Below are 16,088 nucleotides of genomic sequence, written 5' to 3'. Positions count from 1 at the left end.
AGGTCTTTCAAATTTCAACTCTCTACTCCTACCTAACTAACAAGCACACTTAACAGGTGGACCACACCAACCACTCTATCCTAACTTATCCCTCCAACCTCAACACATTCTGACATATCTATAAAAAAAAAAATAAAAAAAAAATTTTAAATAAATAATTAATAATACAAAAACCTTTATATATGGCAGGCAGAACTAGAGGCAGCAAGACTTCAGTCAAGACAGGCAGCTCAGTCGCCGAGAGTGCCCAGGGGATGGCTACGGTCTTCGTACAGACTGAGGGGGAGCCTGGACAGAGGACAGAGGTCTCTGTATAGACCGAGGCCATCCCCTCAAAGATGTCTTCAGCCTCCACTCAGACAGAACCAATTGATCAACCAGATGAAAGCCTTATGATAGAGCTGAGGAGTCTGAGAGAAGAGATCCAACGCTTAAGGAGTATCCGTGATGACGAGACCTTCATCGACGGAATAATCCAGGAACTGTCTCAGATCGCCGAACCAGAGCCTGACAAGACCATCCTTGAGTCACCCAGAGCTTCCAGAACTTCAGACTTGAATCCTACCGTCGGAATTCAGGAAGTCACTGGAGACGCCGATACCTGGCAGCTGGTGACTTCATCCACAGGTAAACGCAGAAAACCTAATTCTGTTTCTCTCTCTCACATACAGGGCAGCTCTACATCGACGCCACATATCCCCCTTAAGAACAGATACCAGCTGCTACAGGAAGGTCCTGACAACGAGGTACAAGAAGTGGTTGAACAGACGGTTCCGATTCCAGAGTCCACAGGTCGGCCCACCCCTAGGAAGCGCAGAGTTGTGGTCATCGGGGATTCACTGCTAAGGGGCACCGAGGGACCGATTTGTAGACCAGATCTGCAGTCAAGAGAGGTCTGCTGCTTGCCGGGGGCCAAGATCCGGGATGTAACTGCTAGCCTTGGCAGACTCATCAAGCCCCAAGATCACTTCCCTATGATTCTCATCCATGTCGGAACCAACGACACTGCCAGGGGCACCCTAGAAAGCATACCCGAAGACTTCAGAGCCCTAGGAGAGAAGCTGAGGAGGATGGATGCGCAGGTGGTCTTCTCCTCGATCCTCCCAGTGAGGGGCAAGGGCAGTGCCAGGGAGGATCGTGTCCGGAGGGTGAACGACTGGCTGCAGGAATGGTGCAGGGAGATGAACTTTGGGTTCCTGCACCACGGAGAGGCACTGCAGGGACTGCTTGGACCAGACGGGTTACACCTGACCAAGAGGGGGAAGAACGTCCTTGGACACCGTCTAGCCCGCCTACTACACAGGGCTTTAAACTAGGTAAGTTGGGGGAGGGTACGGGCTTTAAACTAGGTGAGTTGGGGGAGGGTACGGGCTACCAATACTATTTTGGAACTGAACTAAGTAAACACTGCATTGGGTCACATTACAATTCTGGGTCTAAGGGGAGTACACGTAGCAATTCTAGGTCTAGAGGGAGTACACACTGTAATTCTGGGACCAGCGAGAGTGCACACGCTGCAAATTGCACTAAAGGAGCTCAAGTAGCCCAAACGGGAATACCCCCACAGGGTACACACATTACCAAGTCTCTGATAGGAGCGCACTGCAGTTATGGGGAGTCCGTGATAGGTACAAGCTGTAGCTCTGGGTCTAGGGAGTGTAAGAGACAAGCGAAAAATACTAATGGTGGTCTAGTTGATATAGAGGGATTGTCCCCACTGAGATACAACAAGCACACAACATGGAGGGCTATGTACGTCAACGCCCACAGTCTGGGAAACAAGATCCTAGATTTGGAGATAGAAATGAGGAATGCCGACCTGGATGTGGTGGCGATATCTGAGACCTGGCTCACAGACTCCCACGCGTGGGACATGGTCATACCAGGTTACAACTTGCTTCGTCGGGACAGGGAGGGCAAAATGGGAGGTGGGGTAGCATTATATACTAAAGATGACATTAAGGTCACCAGAATCACAGATGTACAGTACACTGGGGAATCCCTTTGGGTAAATTTGGCCAGAGGGAAGGACAAATGCCTATATCTTGGCGTGGTATACAGACCCCCAAAACATCAAGAAGACCTAGATTTGGAATTAATCGGAGATATAGAGAATATCACCTTGCGGGGGGACACAGTATTGGTAGGTGACTTCAACATGCCCGATGTGGATTGGGTCACGCTTTCCTCTGCTTCCGGCAGCAGCAGGAAGCTATTAAACTCTTTGAATGGAGCAGGACTCAGGCAACTGGTAATTGAGCCAACAAGGGATCAGGCAATTTTGGACCTGGTACTTACCAACGGAGAAAGTATCACAGAGGTCTCGGTGGGTGAAACTTTGGCCTCCAGTGACCACAATATGATTTGGTTCAATCTCAGGAAAGGTTTCACGAAATCTACCACATTGACCAAGGTTCTCAAGTTCAAGGACACAAATTTCCAGGACATGGGAGACTTCGTTCACCAGGCGCTACAAACCCAAGCAGATACCGACAGCGTGGAAGAAATGTGGTCAACTTTGAAAACCACCATACAGGAAGCAACAAACCGCTATGTTAAATCAGTAAGCAAACGAAGTAGGAACAACAAGCCACAGTGGTTCTCTATGGAGATCTCAGACCTCATCAAAGAGAAGAAAAAAGCATTCATCTCTTACAAACAATCAGGGACACAGGACTCCAGAGTAGATTATCTGACCAAATCAAGAGCCGTCAAAGCGGCAGTTAGAGAGGCCAAATTCCGCATGGAGGAGTCTCTAGCAAAGAATATCCAGAAGGGAGATAAATCCTTCTTCAGGTATATTAGTGACAGGAAAAAGAACTCAGGCGGGATAGTACGACTCAGAAAACCAGACGGAGACCATGTGGAGACGGACTCGGAAAAGGCCCAACTGTTAAATGAATACTTCTGTTCAGTCTTCACCCGCGAGGTGCCGGGAATCGGCCCTCAACCACATACAAGGATTAAATCAGTAGACCCGTTTAGTAATTTCAAATTTACACCCAGCAGCGTCTACTGCGAGCTGTCAAAAATCAAGGTCAACAAGGCAATGGGGCCTGACAACCTACATCCTAGGGTACTCAGGGAGTTGGGAGATGTCTTGGCGGAACCACTATCCGCGCTCTTTAATCTCTCCCTTAGTACAGGTAACGTCCCGATGGACTGGAAGACGGCTAACGTCATTCCACTACACAAGAAAGGCTCCAGGGTGGATATGGCAAACTACAGACCAGTGAGTCTCACTTCAATAGCGAGCAAACTAATGGAAACCCTAATCAAACACCAAATGGATAGGATCATGGACGAGGAGAATCTGCGGGATCCCCGCCAACATGGATTTACTAAGGGGAGATCGTGCCAATCCAACCTGATCGGCTTCTTTGACTGGGTGACGAGGAAGCTGGATGTTGGTGAGTCCCTGGACATCGTCTATCTGGATTTCAGCAAAGCATTTGATAGCGTGCCACACCGCAGGTTGCTGAACAAGATGAGTTCTTTAGGTTTGGGCGACACTTTAACAAAATGGGTTGGGAACTGGCTTGGAGGTAGGCTTCAGAGGGTGATGGTGAATGGCACTCCCTCCGAGATGTCGGAGGTGATAAGTGGAGTGCCACAGGGCTCCGTCCTAGGCCCGATCTTGTTCAACATCTATATAAGAGATCTGACAGAAGGGCTTCGAGGTAAAATAACATTGTTTGCCGATGATGCCAAACTGTGCAATGTAGTGAGCAAAAGCACAACAGACAAAAAAGCAATGACAGACGATATGGTGCATGACTTACTTCTGCTGGAGCACTGGTCTAGGTCCTGGCAACTCAGTTTCAATGCCAAAAAATGCAAAGTCATGCACCTGGGAAGCCAGAATCCATGCAAGATCTACACCCTAAATGGCGAGATCCTGACAAGAACTGTAGCAGAAAGAGACTTGGGAGTGATTGTCAGGGAAGACATGAAGTCGGCAAACCAAGTGGAGCAAGCTTCATCCAAAGCAAGGCAAATCATAGGTTGCATACGCAGGAGTTTCATCAGCCGTAAACCTGAAGTCATTATGCCACTATATAGATCCATGGTGAGACCGCACCTGGAGTACTGTGTGCAATTCTGGAGGCCGCATTACCGCAAGGATGTGCTGAGACTGGAGTCGGTCCAGAGAATGGCCACCAGGATGGTCTCGGGACTCAGGGAGCTCCCGTACGAGGAGCGGTTGGGGAATTTGCAGCTCTACTCACTCGAGGAGCGTCGAGAGAGGGGAGACATGATCGAGACATTCAAATATCTCACGGGCCGCATCAAGGTGGAAGAAGACATCTTCTTCTTCAAGGGTCCCACAGCAACAAGGGGGCATTCGTGGAAAATCAGGGGCGGGAAACTGCACAGTGACACCAGGAAGTTCTTCTTCACTGAAAGGGTGGTTGATCGCTGGAATAGTCTTCCACTTCGGGTTATTGAGGCCACCAGTGTGGCGGATTTTAAGGCCAGATGGGATAGACATGTGGGATCTATCCGCAAAGATAGATAGTGAGGATCACTGGGGTGGGCAGACTTGATGGGCCTTGGCCCTTATCTGCCGTCTATTTCTATGTTTCTATGTTTCCTTTTTCATCTGCCAAGTTTGGCTAAATTTTGTTGTAAATCCGATAAATTTGTTGTAAATCTACAAGTCTATGCGGATCCTAATCTAATTAATGTAAACCGCCTAGAACTCGCTGGGTATGGCGGTATATAAGAATAAAATTATTATTATTATTATTTATCATTTTGGTTGCTCTTCTTTGAACCTTTTCTAATTGCACTATGGTTTTTTTGGTTTTGATTTTTAGATATGGCAACTAGAATGGAATGCAATACTCAAGATGAGATCACACCATGGAGTGATATAGAGTAATTACAATATTCTGGTCTTATTTACCATAAGAACATAAGAATTGCCGCTGCTGGGTCAGACCAGTGGTCCATCGTGCCCAGCAGTCCGCTCAAGTGGAGGCCCTTAGGTCAAAGACCAGTGCCCTAACTGAGATTAGCTTTACCTGCGTATGTTCTGGTTCAGCAGGAACTTGTCTAACTTTGTCTTGAATCCCTGGAGGGTGTTTTCCCCTATAACAGCCTGCGGAAGAGCGTTCCAGTTTTCCACCACTCTCCGGATGAAGAAGAACTTCCTTACATTTGTACGGAATCTATCGCCTTTTTTAACTTTAGAGAGTGCCCTCTCGTTCTCTCTACCTTGGAGAGGGTGAACAACCTGTCTTTATCTACTAAGTCTATTCCCGTCATTATCTTGAATGTTTCGATCATGTCCCCTCTCAGTCTCCTCTTTTCAAGGGAGAGGGGACATCTCTTTCCTAATAAATCCTAGCCTATAATTGATTTTTGATATGAGTTAGTTTTGTTTATTTAAGTATATATCCAGGATAGAGTGGGAGGGAGGGGGGATTATTTGTGTCTTAGTTTTGTTTTAGGGTACTTACATTTGGGAGTGGGTAAATTGATGGGAAGATATTATCAATTAGAATAGGATATGGCTTTTTTGCGGTAATCTATGTTTTTGTGTTTTATTGAATAATCATTGGGGAGGTTTGGGGAAAAATGGTTGATTAAGAACATATGTAAGTTGAATGTACTTTTATTGTATTATTATATGTTACATTTGTTGTACTGCACTATTTAAGTTTAAAAAAAAAAAAAAAAGAATTAAAAAAATAAAAATAAATCCTAGCCTCCTGTTTGTTTTTTTGTCATCGCCACACATTGACAAAAGGTTTCAGCATATTGTCTACAATGACACCTAAATCTTTTTCTTGGGTGCTGACTCTCAACGTGGACCGCAGCATCAGGTAGCTATAGAAACATGAAGGCAGATTAAACCCAAAATGGCATATTCAGTCTGCCCATCCACAGTACCCACTATCTCTTCCTCTCCCTAAGAGATCCCATTTGCCTGTCCCAAGCTTTCTTGAATTCAGACACAGTCTTTATCTCCACCACCTCTACCAAGAGACTATTCCACTCTTTCTGTAAAAAAAAGTATTTTCTTAAATTACTCCTGAGTCTATCACCTTTTAACTTCATCCTATGCCCTCTCATTTCAGAGCTTCCTTTCAAATGAAAGATATTTGCCTCATGCGCATTTATGCAACTTAGGTATTTAAACCTCTCTATTATATCTCCCCTCTCCTGCCTTTCCTCCAAAGTATACATGTTGAGATCTTTAAGTCTGTCCCCATATGTCTTATGACGAAGACCATCGATCATTTTAGTAGCCTTCCTCTGAACCAAATCCATCCTGTTTATATCTTTTTGAAGGTGCGGTCTCCATAATTGTATACAATATTCTAAAAGAGGTCTCACCAGAGTCTTATATAGGGGCGTCAATACCTCCTTTTTCCTACCATACCTCTCCCTATGCACCCTAGCATCCTTCTAGTTTTTGCCTTTTCAATCTGTTTAACTATTTTTAGATTATCACATAGTATCACACCCAAATCCCACTCCTCTTTCATGCATAAAAGGTTCTTCACCCCTAAACTGTACCATTCCTTTGGATTTTTGCAGCCCAAATGCATGACCTCTCATTTCTTAGCATTAAATCTTAGCTGCCAAATTTCAGACAATTCCTGAAACTTCAATGAGAGAAGAGGAGAGGAGGACATTTCTCTGGGTAAGTATATATTACTTTGATAATTATGGGGATAAAAACTCATTTATAAAGACAGTTTAGATCTTAAAAGAGTAAACTTTACTTAGCTAGTTTCCATATTATAAAAGCCTTTGTATAAGTTTTTAAACTTAAACTTTCTGCTAGAGCTAGCAGGCATAGCAGGATCTGGCTTAGTCTTCATTGCCACCCACCCTTTCCACTCCCACACACTCCTAGCTCACTTCTTTACTTATGGTCGTAATTAATAGTCTATTATTCTAATTGGGATAACAGGAAAACTGTTTACTACATATTATTATTACATTTCATTACTTGCTATGAATCAGACACTAAATAATGAATACAATATACCGTATTTTTCGCTCCATAAGATGCACCTGACCATAAGATTTAGAGGAGGAAAACAAGAAAAAAAAATTCTGAACCGAATTCTCCCTGCCAGGCTCTGCACCCTGTCCCCCCTCCCTGCCAGGCTCTGTACCCTGTCCCCCCTCTGGTGGTCTAGTGGAAGGCCAGGACAGGGCAGGCACGGACAGGGCATAGGGCAGGCAGGGACAGGGCACAGGTGTTAAGGCAGATGACTTTTTAAAATATGCAATGTCACCTCAGTAACAACTATAGAAAAATAGACAAATATAGTGCAAAATATAGACAGCAGATATAAATTCTCAAAACTGGCACATTTTGATCACTAGATTGAAAATAAAATCATTTTTCCTACCTTTATTGTCTGGTGATTTATTTCTTTCTTTCTTTCCTTCCTCAGGCCCAACAATTATCCCTTCCTCCCTCCCTCCTTCCTATGTCCCCCTCAATGCCTTCTAGCCTCTATCCTCTTCTGCCCCCCCCCCAAGCCTGCCTGCCCGTTCACCCACCCACTGGATTTAATTACCTCCCAATGCTGCCGCTGTGAGGACACATCGATGAAGCAGTAGTGATGGGGGGGGGGTGGACTCCTGGCTCAGCAGCGCGGCACCAGAACAGAAGGAATTGCTGGGAAGGGCCAGCCGGGTGCAGCGATTGCACGCCACTGTCCCAGAAGCCTTACCCCCGACGTCAATTCTGATGGCAGAGAGAAGGTCCGGACCAGCCACGCCGATGTCAAAATTGACGTCAGGGGTAAGGCTTCTGGGCCGGTGGCGTGCAATCGCTGCACCCGCCTGACCTTTTAGTCTGTTTTGTCTTTGTCATTATGTATTTTTACTGACATGTATCCCCTGAATTTTTTGCATTTTGTACAATCGCTTAGTATTACGATAGGCGATATATTAAACTTGAAACCTTTCCCTTCCTCTACTTTTGGCGGCAGCGAGCAATCAGCAGCAGCGGCGGTGGGCAAGGGGCGGGTGGTGGTCTAAATAAGGTAACAGGGGGGGGATTTGGGTATTCGCTCCATAGGACGCACCCTTTTTTCTACCCACTTTTTTGGGGGGAAAAAGTGCATCTTATGGAGCAAAAAATACAGTAATTCTGGATAACATGCTTTTGAAAAGATATAGAGAGAATGGAGTCAGTCCAGAGGGCAGCTACTAAAATGGTCAGTAGTTTTTCTTATAGAGCATATGGAAACAGAACTAAAGAAAGAGAGATGAAATAGTGATAGATTTAAATAACTCGATGCGCAGGAGATGGAGCCGTTTGCAATTGAAAGGAAGCTCTGGAATAACAAATGAAACATAGGATGAAGGTGAAAGGGGGTAGATTCAGGAGTAATTTAAGGAAATATTTCTAGACAGAAAGGGAGGTAGATGAGTGGAACAGCTTCCCAGAGGAAGTGATGAAGATAAGGACTGTATCTGAATAAAAATTAAAAAAAAGCATGGGGCAAGCATGTAGGATCACTTAGTTGGTTTGAATGGGCAGACTGGATAGGCTGTATGTTCTTTCTGCTGTTGGTTTCTATGCTTCTGTGTAATATGATTATTCTGTGGCTGCAGTTATATATTTTGTTATGAGTTATGTTGTAATGATGTCTACTAAATGTAATAAATGAATGGATGGATGAGTAGCTGCCCTAGAGAACTGGATGAGTTCCTAGACAGCTGCATGCATCCTAACTTTGTTCTAACCTCCATTGAGAGGCTAATGAGCACAACAGCTATGAATAGGTGTGTACCTGAATAAGAAGGACAAATGAAAAAATGGACATGTATACAGTAGTTGACAGTACAAGCCACAAGAGCTACTCTGTTCCTATTGCACACCACTGTTATTCATCTATTTAATCAACCATATTGGTTGACATTAGGGCTGCAAATTTAGTGTGTTAATAATATGATTAAAGCACTAAATCTTTAATGCCAATTAAAAAATTTAATCACAATTAACATGATTATCTGATCTTCCTGTGTCGGGACCCCATTTCTCTGGCTCTGAAAGAGGCTGTGGTGTCAGCATCAGCATGTCTATGCTACCGCCAGCTTTGCCTGACACAGAAACAGGAAGTTATATCTTGCCACCAGGGTGCCACTTCCCGTCGACACCTCCCTTACCTTTCCGACAAGGCTGGCCAGAGAGATGCATATTTCCTCTTGCCGGCAGGCTTACCTCTTCAAAATGGTGGGCCTTCCCATTTTTGGTGCATCCTGGGATGCACCAGGGAGGGGTCTAAGGTGCTGATTGGCCCAGGCATTTAAGGCCCCTCCCATTGGGGAGACCTGCAGCTCAGCTGATCGGGGCAGGGAGAGCAGCTTTGACAGGAGAGAGGAGCTATGCTTAGCATATAGAGCAATCTGTGCAATTGCTAGGCACAGTTCCTCCCACTCTTTACTGGTAATTCTCCGCATAAATAGTGTGCATATGATTTGCATGCTATTATGCTGATAATTGTTCTTAAAATAAAAATCGCTTCCACTACGGACACTATATCGACTCGCCGGATTTTACCGGCGAGTTTTGAGACTCCACAATGACTATACATGACAATGATTTGTATAAACTACCTCTATTTTATGCAAATCTTTTTCAGGCATATTCATTGTGGATATTCTGAAAAACTGACTGACAAAGAGATACTCCAGGACTGACTTGGGAAATCCTGCCATAAACTATACAGCAAAGATAATTACTGCATTTTGTTGAAAATGGTCATGAACACAGAGCAGGGACTGGTGTATCCTGCCATCAAATAGGTAAAGTTGGAATTACTTTATATAAAGTGTGACCCAGCATTTGCATCATGAAAGAGCATGCCCAAGAAACAAACTGTCACAACTGTACAGAGGAAGCTGGTGACATATTCCCCAAACACATAGGAAAAATCATTCTAACACTCATCCCAAAAGATCAAAAAGGAGAAACAATGTGTTCATATATTTTAGTGGCAGGTTATCCGAACAGCTTACCATGGTCTTTTCTGAGCTTCCTAGCAGTCTCTGACTCTGCCATGCAAATGAATTACAATGAGGTCATTAATATTTAAAGGAACACTCCAGGCAATTCTCTGTTATCGCCAGGTGATTCCCTAACCTTGCTGTCCTACATTTGCAAGCAAAATTTTCCAGCAGGCCTGAGCTGTTGTAGCCTTACTTTCTAGTCAGTGCCTGAGGGCTGATTGGCTCAGGCATTGACAGGAAAGTAAGGCTTGACAGCTCAGACCTGCTGGAAAATTTTGCTGCCACGAGGCAACCACCCCCCCCCCACTCCCCAACACCTCTCCCAGCAATGGGAATGCCCACTCCCTTCCACCACAATACAACAACCCCCGACACCCCCCTCCCTGGCAATGGGAGAGACGCCTACTCCCTCCCGCTGCCATGCAACAATTCTCAAAAACCTCCACAGAGAGGCCTCCAACCCCTGGAAAGCCTTCTGTGGTGTGCCACAAGGCTTCCCACTCTCCCCCATCCTATTCAATCTCTTCATGAGCTCTCTAGGTAGTATCAAATTCAAAGACAAAAGTATGACATTTTTCTCCTTATTTCCATAACCAAAAATCAATCGCATTTACCCATCAAAATCTCACACAATATAGAAACAATCCAAAATTGGGCAACAACGAACAAACTGAAACTAAACACAGCTATAATCAAAGTTCTATACTGCCACACGGCCCAGCAAACAGCATCTACAAGCATCACCCTTCGATCAGGCGAAACCCTCTCCATAGATGAGTCCTCCAAAATCCTAGGTTGCATACTGGACTCCACTCTTAACCATGGAACCCCAAATATCTAGTCTCCGAAAGAAATCCCTCTACACCCTGAAACAGTTAAGACTAATCAGACCTTACTTTCACCAATACCACTTTGCCTTAATCGTATAACTGATGATCCTACCACAACTGGACTACTGTAACTCCATCTACATGGGAATCATTCATAACACTGAGAAAACTGAGATGAATCCAGAATTGTTGTTTCACCAAAGAAAATTTTCAGATCTTGGTTCGCGGCCCCGGTCTTTCGCGGTATTTTCTGACCGCGAACTGTCGACAAGGAGAGGGCAGTGGGAGAGGCAGGAGAGAGCAGGAAATCACTCATGGTACGCTCCAACCACCTCTTCCTGCACTAAGTCGGGCCTTATCCAATCAGGAGCTGCGTGTCAAAGCAGCTACTGATTGGATAAGGCCCGACTTAGTGCAGGAAGAGGCGGTCGGAGAATACCGCAAGTGATTTCCTGCACTCGCAGGCACTCCAGCTGTTCTCCTGCTGCCCTCGCCCGCTGCCCTCTTAAGGCTCCCCCATGAAAAACCATATTCACAGTTTTTCGAGATTCGCAGGGGTTCCTGGAACGGAACCCCATGAATCTCGGGGGGAGTACTGTACTCCAAAATATAGCAGAAAATATACAACCAGAAAGGCTCTTAACTATGTACACTGATCTTTTTAATCTTCCATGGTGAAACAGCAGACTACATGTTGAATTTAATCAAAATACCATACAAAGACAAATATAACCTGATTAGCAACTGTTATTCATCAAATACAAAACTATTCACTCCACAACATTCCCATACCTGGCAGCAAAATGGTGGAATCTTTTACCAGCACAATTAAGGAACACCCCTCCTACCAAAACTTTCATAAAGGCCTTTAAAAACCTATCTGTTTGGAGAATACCTTATACCACCCTCCCACAAACAACAGGTTACGACCACCTGAAACCAAACAAGAAACAAACCACCTTTCCTATCTCGATAAATGACTAAGCTCCCTAAAAATCAGAAAAGATGCACCCAGACCAGAACCCATCATATCAAGACTACAACACCAGAAATAGCCAATCTTCTCTCCAAAACATATGCCATAATCATATACTTACACAAACACAAACCAAGTAATCTGTGTCATGAACCCTAATTAAATTATGTACGTAATCCCTGGATATGGCCAGACTCTTCTAAATTGTAAATCGCATTAATTCCTTCTGAGGCAAATTAGCGATCCATAAATACTTATGTAATGCAATAAACCCTTCCATTTGGCACTTTTTAGCAATACATGGCAATGCTGCATGATAAAAATAATGGGAATGGAAGAAAACAGATGGTCTACTTTCTATATTTACATATAAAGGTGAATTTTATTTTTTTTTTTAATTAAACACCTTCTTGAACCTCCCCTGACTTATCTTTATACAGTGATGCCTTAGAATCCGAACTTAATCCGTTCCAGAACCCCGTTCGAGTTCCAAAATGTTCGAGTTCCAAGACAATTTTTCCCATTGAAAATAATGGAAACTGGATTAATCCGTTCCTGGGTCCCACAAACTCAAATTTTAACAGTAAATACACTGGATTTTAGGGGCAGAAACACACACATACAATGGGCGTTCAGATTCCAAAGCAGAGTTTGGATTCTGGGGCAAAATTTACTACAAAAAAAAGTTTGGATTCCAAAATGTTTGAGTTCTGGGGCGTTCGGATTCCGAGAGAACACCCAATGCATAAGTTATTAGAAGGGGGAACACACACACTGACGAAACATGGAAATACATTCATCTCATAAACCATCTTCTTCCATTTTGAAAGTAAGAAGAAAAGGAGACAGGGGAAACCAGTTTATAAACTTCTTCCTTATCTACCAGTTTTCAAGAGTGTTTCACTGTGTTAATGCTTCTTAACTAGAACTCAAACAGGCTAATATATTTTCTATGATTATAATTAATAATTTAATTAAGAAGAACATTTAGTTTTATAACAATGGTGCATATTGTAGAGATGCATGACAGCCTAATAACAATTGGTCTTGATGACTGCTCTCTCCTTACTTGCACAAAACACAAGCCCTGGTGTCCAGCAGCCTTGCAGAGGGATCCTGGAGCTGGTTTTCCACGTCACATGTCCCTAGTGCACCAAAAGCCAGACTGCCTTTTCCCTCATGGACGCTCAATCTTTGTCACTCAAACAGGTACATCAGCACCCAGCCTAGCTTCTAGGAGCCTCCAGGCATCTTCATCTATCCCCAGAACTGAAGTTGTAACCCCTGAACCTCTTCTATTACTTTGCATAAATTCAAATAACAGGTGAAAAAAAAAATGCTGAAGAGCTCAACATCTTCAACCTGTATTCCTGGGCATTGCCAGTGCTCTGGTTATAAATTTCACTTTACCCAATGCATCCACAAATACATTAAAAAAATAAAATAATAATAATCAGCCACAAAATGCTAGCAGCTAGCGCCACTGACTTTGCAATGAGCTGCGCAGATTTTCCCTAAATACACAGTAATACAGCAGCCCTCAGCATTTCCTGAGATACAGAAAGGAAGAACTGCAGCAGCAGGTGTACAATAGAACTCCCAACTCTAGAAATCCTTACTTGTCAACCCACAACTTCACCCCCTTGACATTCCTAACCATTCTTTTGAAAGAAAAGCAAACTGTTGCAGATTTTTTTTTTTTTTTTAAGCCATGCTATTTTCCTATGGCATGCGAGAGGAAAGCCAATAAAATAAAATCAGCCACGGTATAAATCCCCCCCCCCCCCTGGATGGTGCATCAGTACAATGCTGTTGGCAACCCCCCCTCCCCCCCCCCCAAGCACTTACCGTCCCAGCTCAGACTCCAGCTCGTAGTAATGGGCCAAGGTGTCTTTATTGGAGCCATCGATCCAGTAATCCGGAGCGCCGCTGCCCGAGCGAGAGGACGAGGAAGAGGAGGCCGAGGAGGACGAAGAGGAAGACGGCATGGTGACTTTGAGCATGTCGAGCCGGCTCTCCCGCACCTGCTCTGCGGATGGCACCCGTCCCGGGCAGCGCTCGCTCCCGCCCAGGGAAAGGCGACTGGCCGCGGCAGCGCCCGTGATCGCGTTCAGGCTCCGGCACGCGGCATCTTCATCAGCGGAGAGGGGAGGCAGCAAGCGCGGGGCGTGTCGCGCGGCCAAGGAGAAAGACGGTCTGAGCCGAGCAAAACCCAGCGGCTCCCTTCGCTGTGATGCGAAAGTTGGTGCCCTGAAAAGCTGCACTAAGGGAGGTGGGGGGGGGGAGGAGGAAAAAAGGGGAGGTGCCTGAACGTATTTATAGGCACGTTTCGAGTTTGTTTAGCTGCTGCGCTGCCATCGCAACCTTCCCCCCCCCCCCCCCCCCCCAGGAGCCAGTCAGTCCTGAGGCGAGCAGCGCGGTGCTTCCACAGTTGCAAACATCTGCATCCTTCTGGCCATCTGTGCGTACCAGGGCTGAGGCTCCGAGCGCTGTGCGCGCGCGCGTTTGCGAGGGAAGGCTAACCGCAGCCGCAGCGCTCTGTGCGTCTACTTCTCGTTTCCCCAGGGCCCTAACGCTCTCTGTTAACGTAGCACCCAAGAAAATACGCACCCGTTACAATGTCTGGATTTAGTGAATATTTTAATTTCGCTTACACCTTGCCTGTAGTAGTTGAAGGCGAGATTGCGTTGGAGTGCAGAAAGTTCAGTCTTGCAGGACTGCATTTTGTAAAGAATTCTATCTTAAGCACAATTTTGAAACATAAAATCTTGGAAGGGAGGGGGACTTGCGCATCCCATTAATGATGATCATTTTCAAGTTCTATTAACTCAAAAGGCAGACACAGGAGACAAATGGCCTCTATTTATTTATTCAATTTTCTATACCATTCTCCCAGGGGAGCTCAGAACGGTTTACATGAATGTATTCAGGTACTCAAGCATTTTTCCCTCTCTCAATCTACCTAATGTACCTGGGGCAATGGGAGGATTAGGTGACTTGCCCAGGGTCACAAGGAGCAGCGTGGGTTCTTTGAACCCACAACCCCAGGGTACCGAGGCTGTAGCTTTAGCTTTAAACACTTTGCCACACTCTCCCATGACCCGGAATTGACATTAGGAGGGAGCACAGGTGGAAGATGCTGCTGGCACTGGTGAACATTTAAAGAAGTATGCGGGGGGCAGATAGGAGGAGAGGTGATGGCACACCTGCGAAAATGGCTCCCAGGGTGGTCTGCCCCACCGGACCCCATTATAACAGCACTGTACTGCCACATTAACATCCCAGCAGAGCAGTGGGGCACCTCAGGGGGCACTGCAATTAACTTCATATAGGTGGTCACCTTAGCCCTCCTACAGTGTATAGGGAGCCATCCAAAACCCACCCAAAACCTACTGGACCCAACTGTACACCAAACCAATAGCCGTATGCCTGCAGCCGTATGCCTGCAGGTGTCACCTATATGCATATACATTTGGTTTTGGATGAGTATTAGTGCTGCCCGATTCATCGATTTACTTTGGTGAATTGATTCAAATCAATTCGGGTTTGTTTTTTTTTGTTATTGTTGTTTGTTTTTTTAAATCTTTATTGATTTTCAAACTTTGACAATGCAATACAATTAATTGAACATAAAATACTGCATAAAACGCACTATTAATTACACAAGTAATACATAAAACAATCATTTTCTCCCACCCTCCCAATTATTAATACAATAAGACATATTATGTGACTACAATATTTATAATTAAGTAATTTTAATCCTCAAAATACACTTACCCACCCTGGATGTGTAAGGAAATCTAAGAAAAGGAGAAATAATACATGAACACTATTGCGAGGTAACAAATGCAGTCAATGGGCTCCACACTTTATTAAATGAATTACTAAACCCCAAACATTCCGCATTCATTCTCTCATATTTATATGTGGTACACACATTTTCCCACCAAAATGCGTAATTAAGTCTGTCATGGCTCTTCCAGTTATGTGTGACCATTTGGACAGCTATTCCCATCATGATCAAGAAAAGACGGCTTTTATATTTGTCCAAAGTAAGCTTAACGTGTAGTAACGTACCACAAATTATTGCTTCATAAGTTAAGGGAATAGATGACTCAAGAATAAGATTTATTTGTCTCCAAATTGACCTTCCAGAAATTAAGTATCAATGGACAAAAATATAACAGATGATCCAGAGTCTCTATATTAATATGACAATGCCAGCATCTATTAGACTTAGAACTGTCTAGTTTTTATAAACGAACTGGGGTCCAAAGAATCCTATGTAA

General features: G+C 44.5%; 1 protein-coding gene across 1 annotated transcript in view; it reads right to left on the bottom strand.

The window, feature by feature from the left end:
• The window catches only part of CAMK4 (calcium/calmodulin dependent protein kinase IV), a 312,089-nt gene extending 297,921 nt beyond the window's left edge, over positions 1-14,168 (bottom strand). The window contains exon 1 of the mRNA XM_033929125.1: positions 13,645-14,168. Coding sequence (XP_033785016.1) covers positions 13,645-13,799 — 155 coding nt within the window. The 5' untranslated portion in view covers positions 13,800-14,168. The remainder of the gene's footprint in view (positions 1-13,644) is intronic.
• Between the last annotated feature and the right edge of the window lie 1,920 nt (positions 14,169-16,088).

The sequence above is a fragment of the Geotrypetes seraphini genome, chromosome 1 (assembly GCF_902459505.1).
Source record: "Geotrypetes seraphini chromosome 1, aGeoSer1.1, whole genome shotgun sequence".
NCBI classification, from domain to species: Eukaryota; Metazoa; Chordata; class Amphibia; order Gymnophiona; family Dermophiidae; genus Geotrypetes; species Geotrypetes seraphini.
This window is presented reverse-complemented; position numbering and strand designations above follow the sequence as displayed.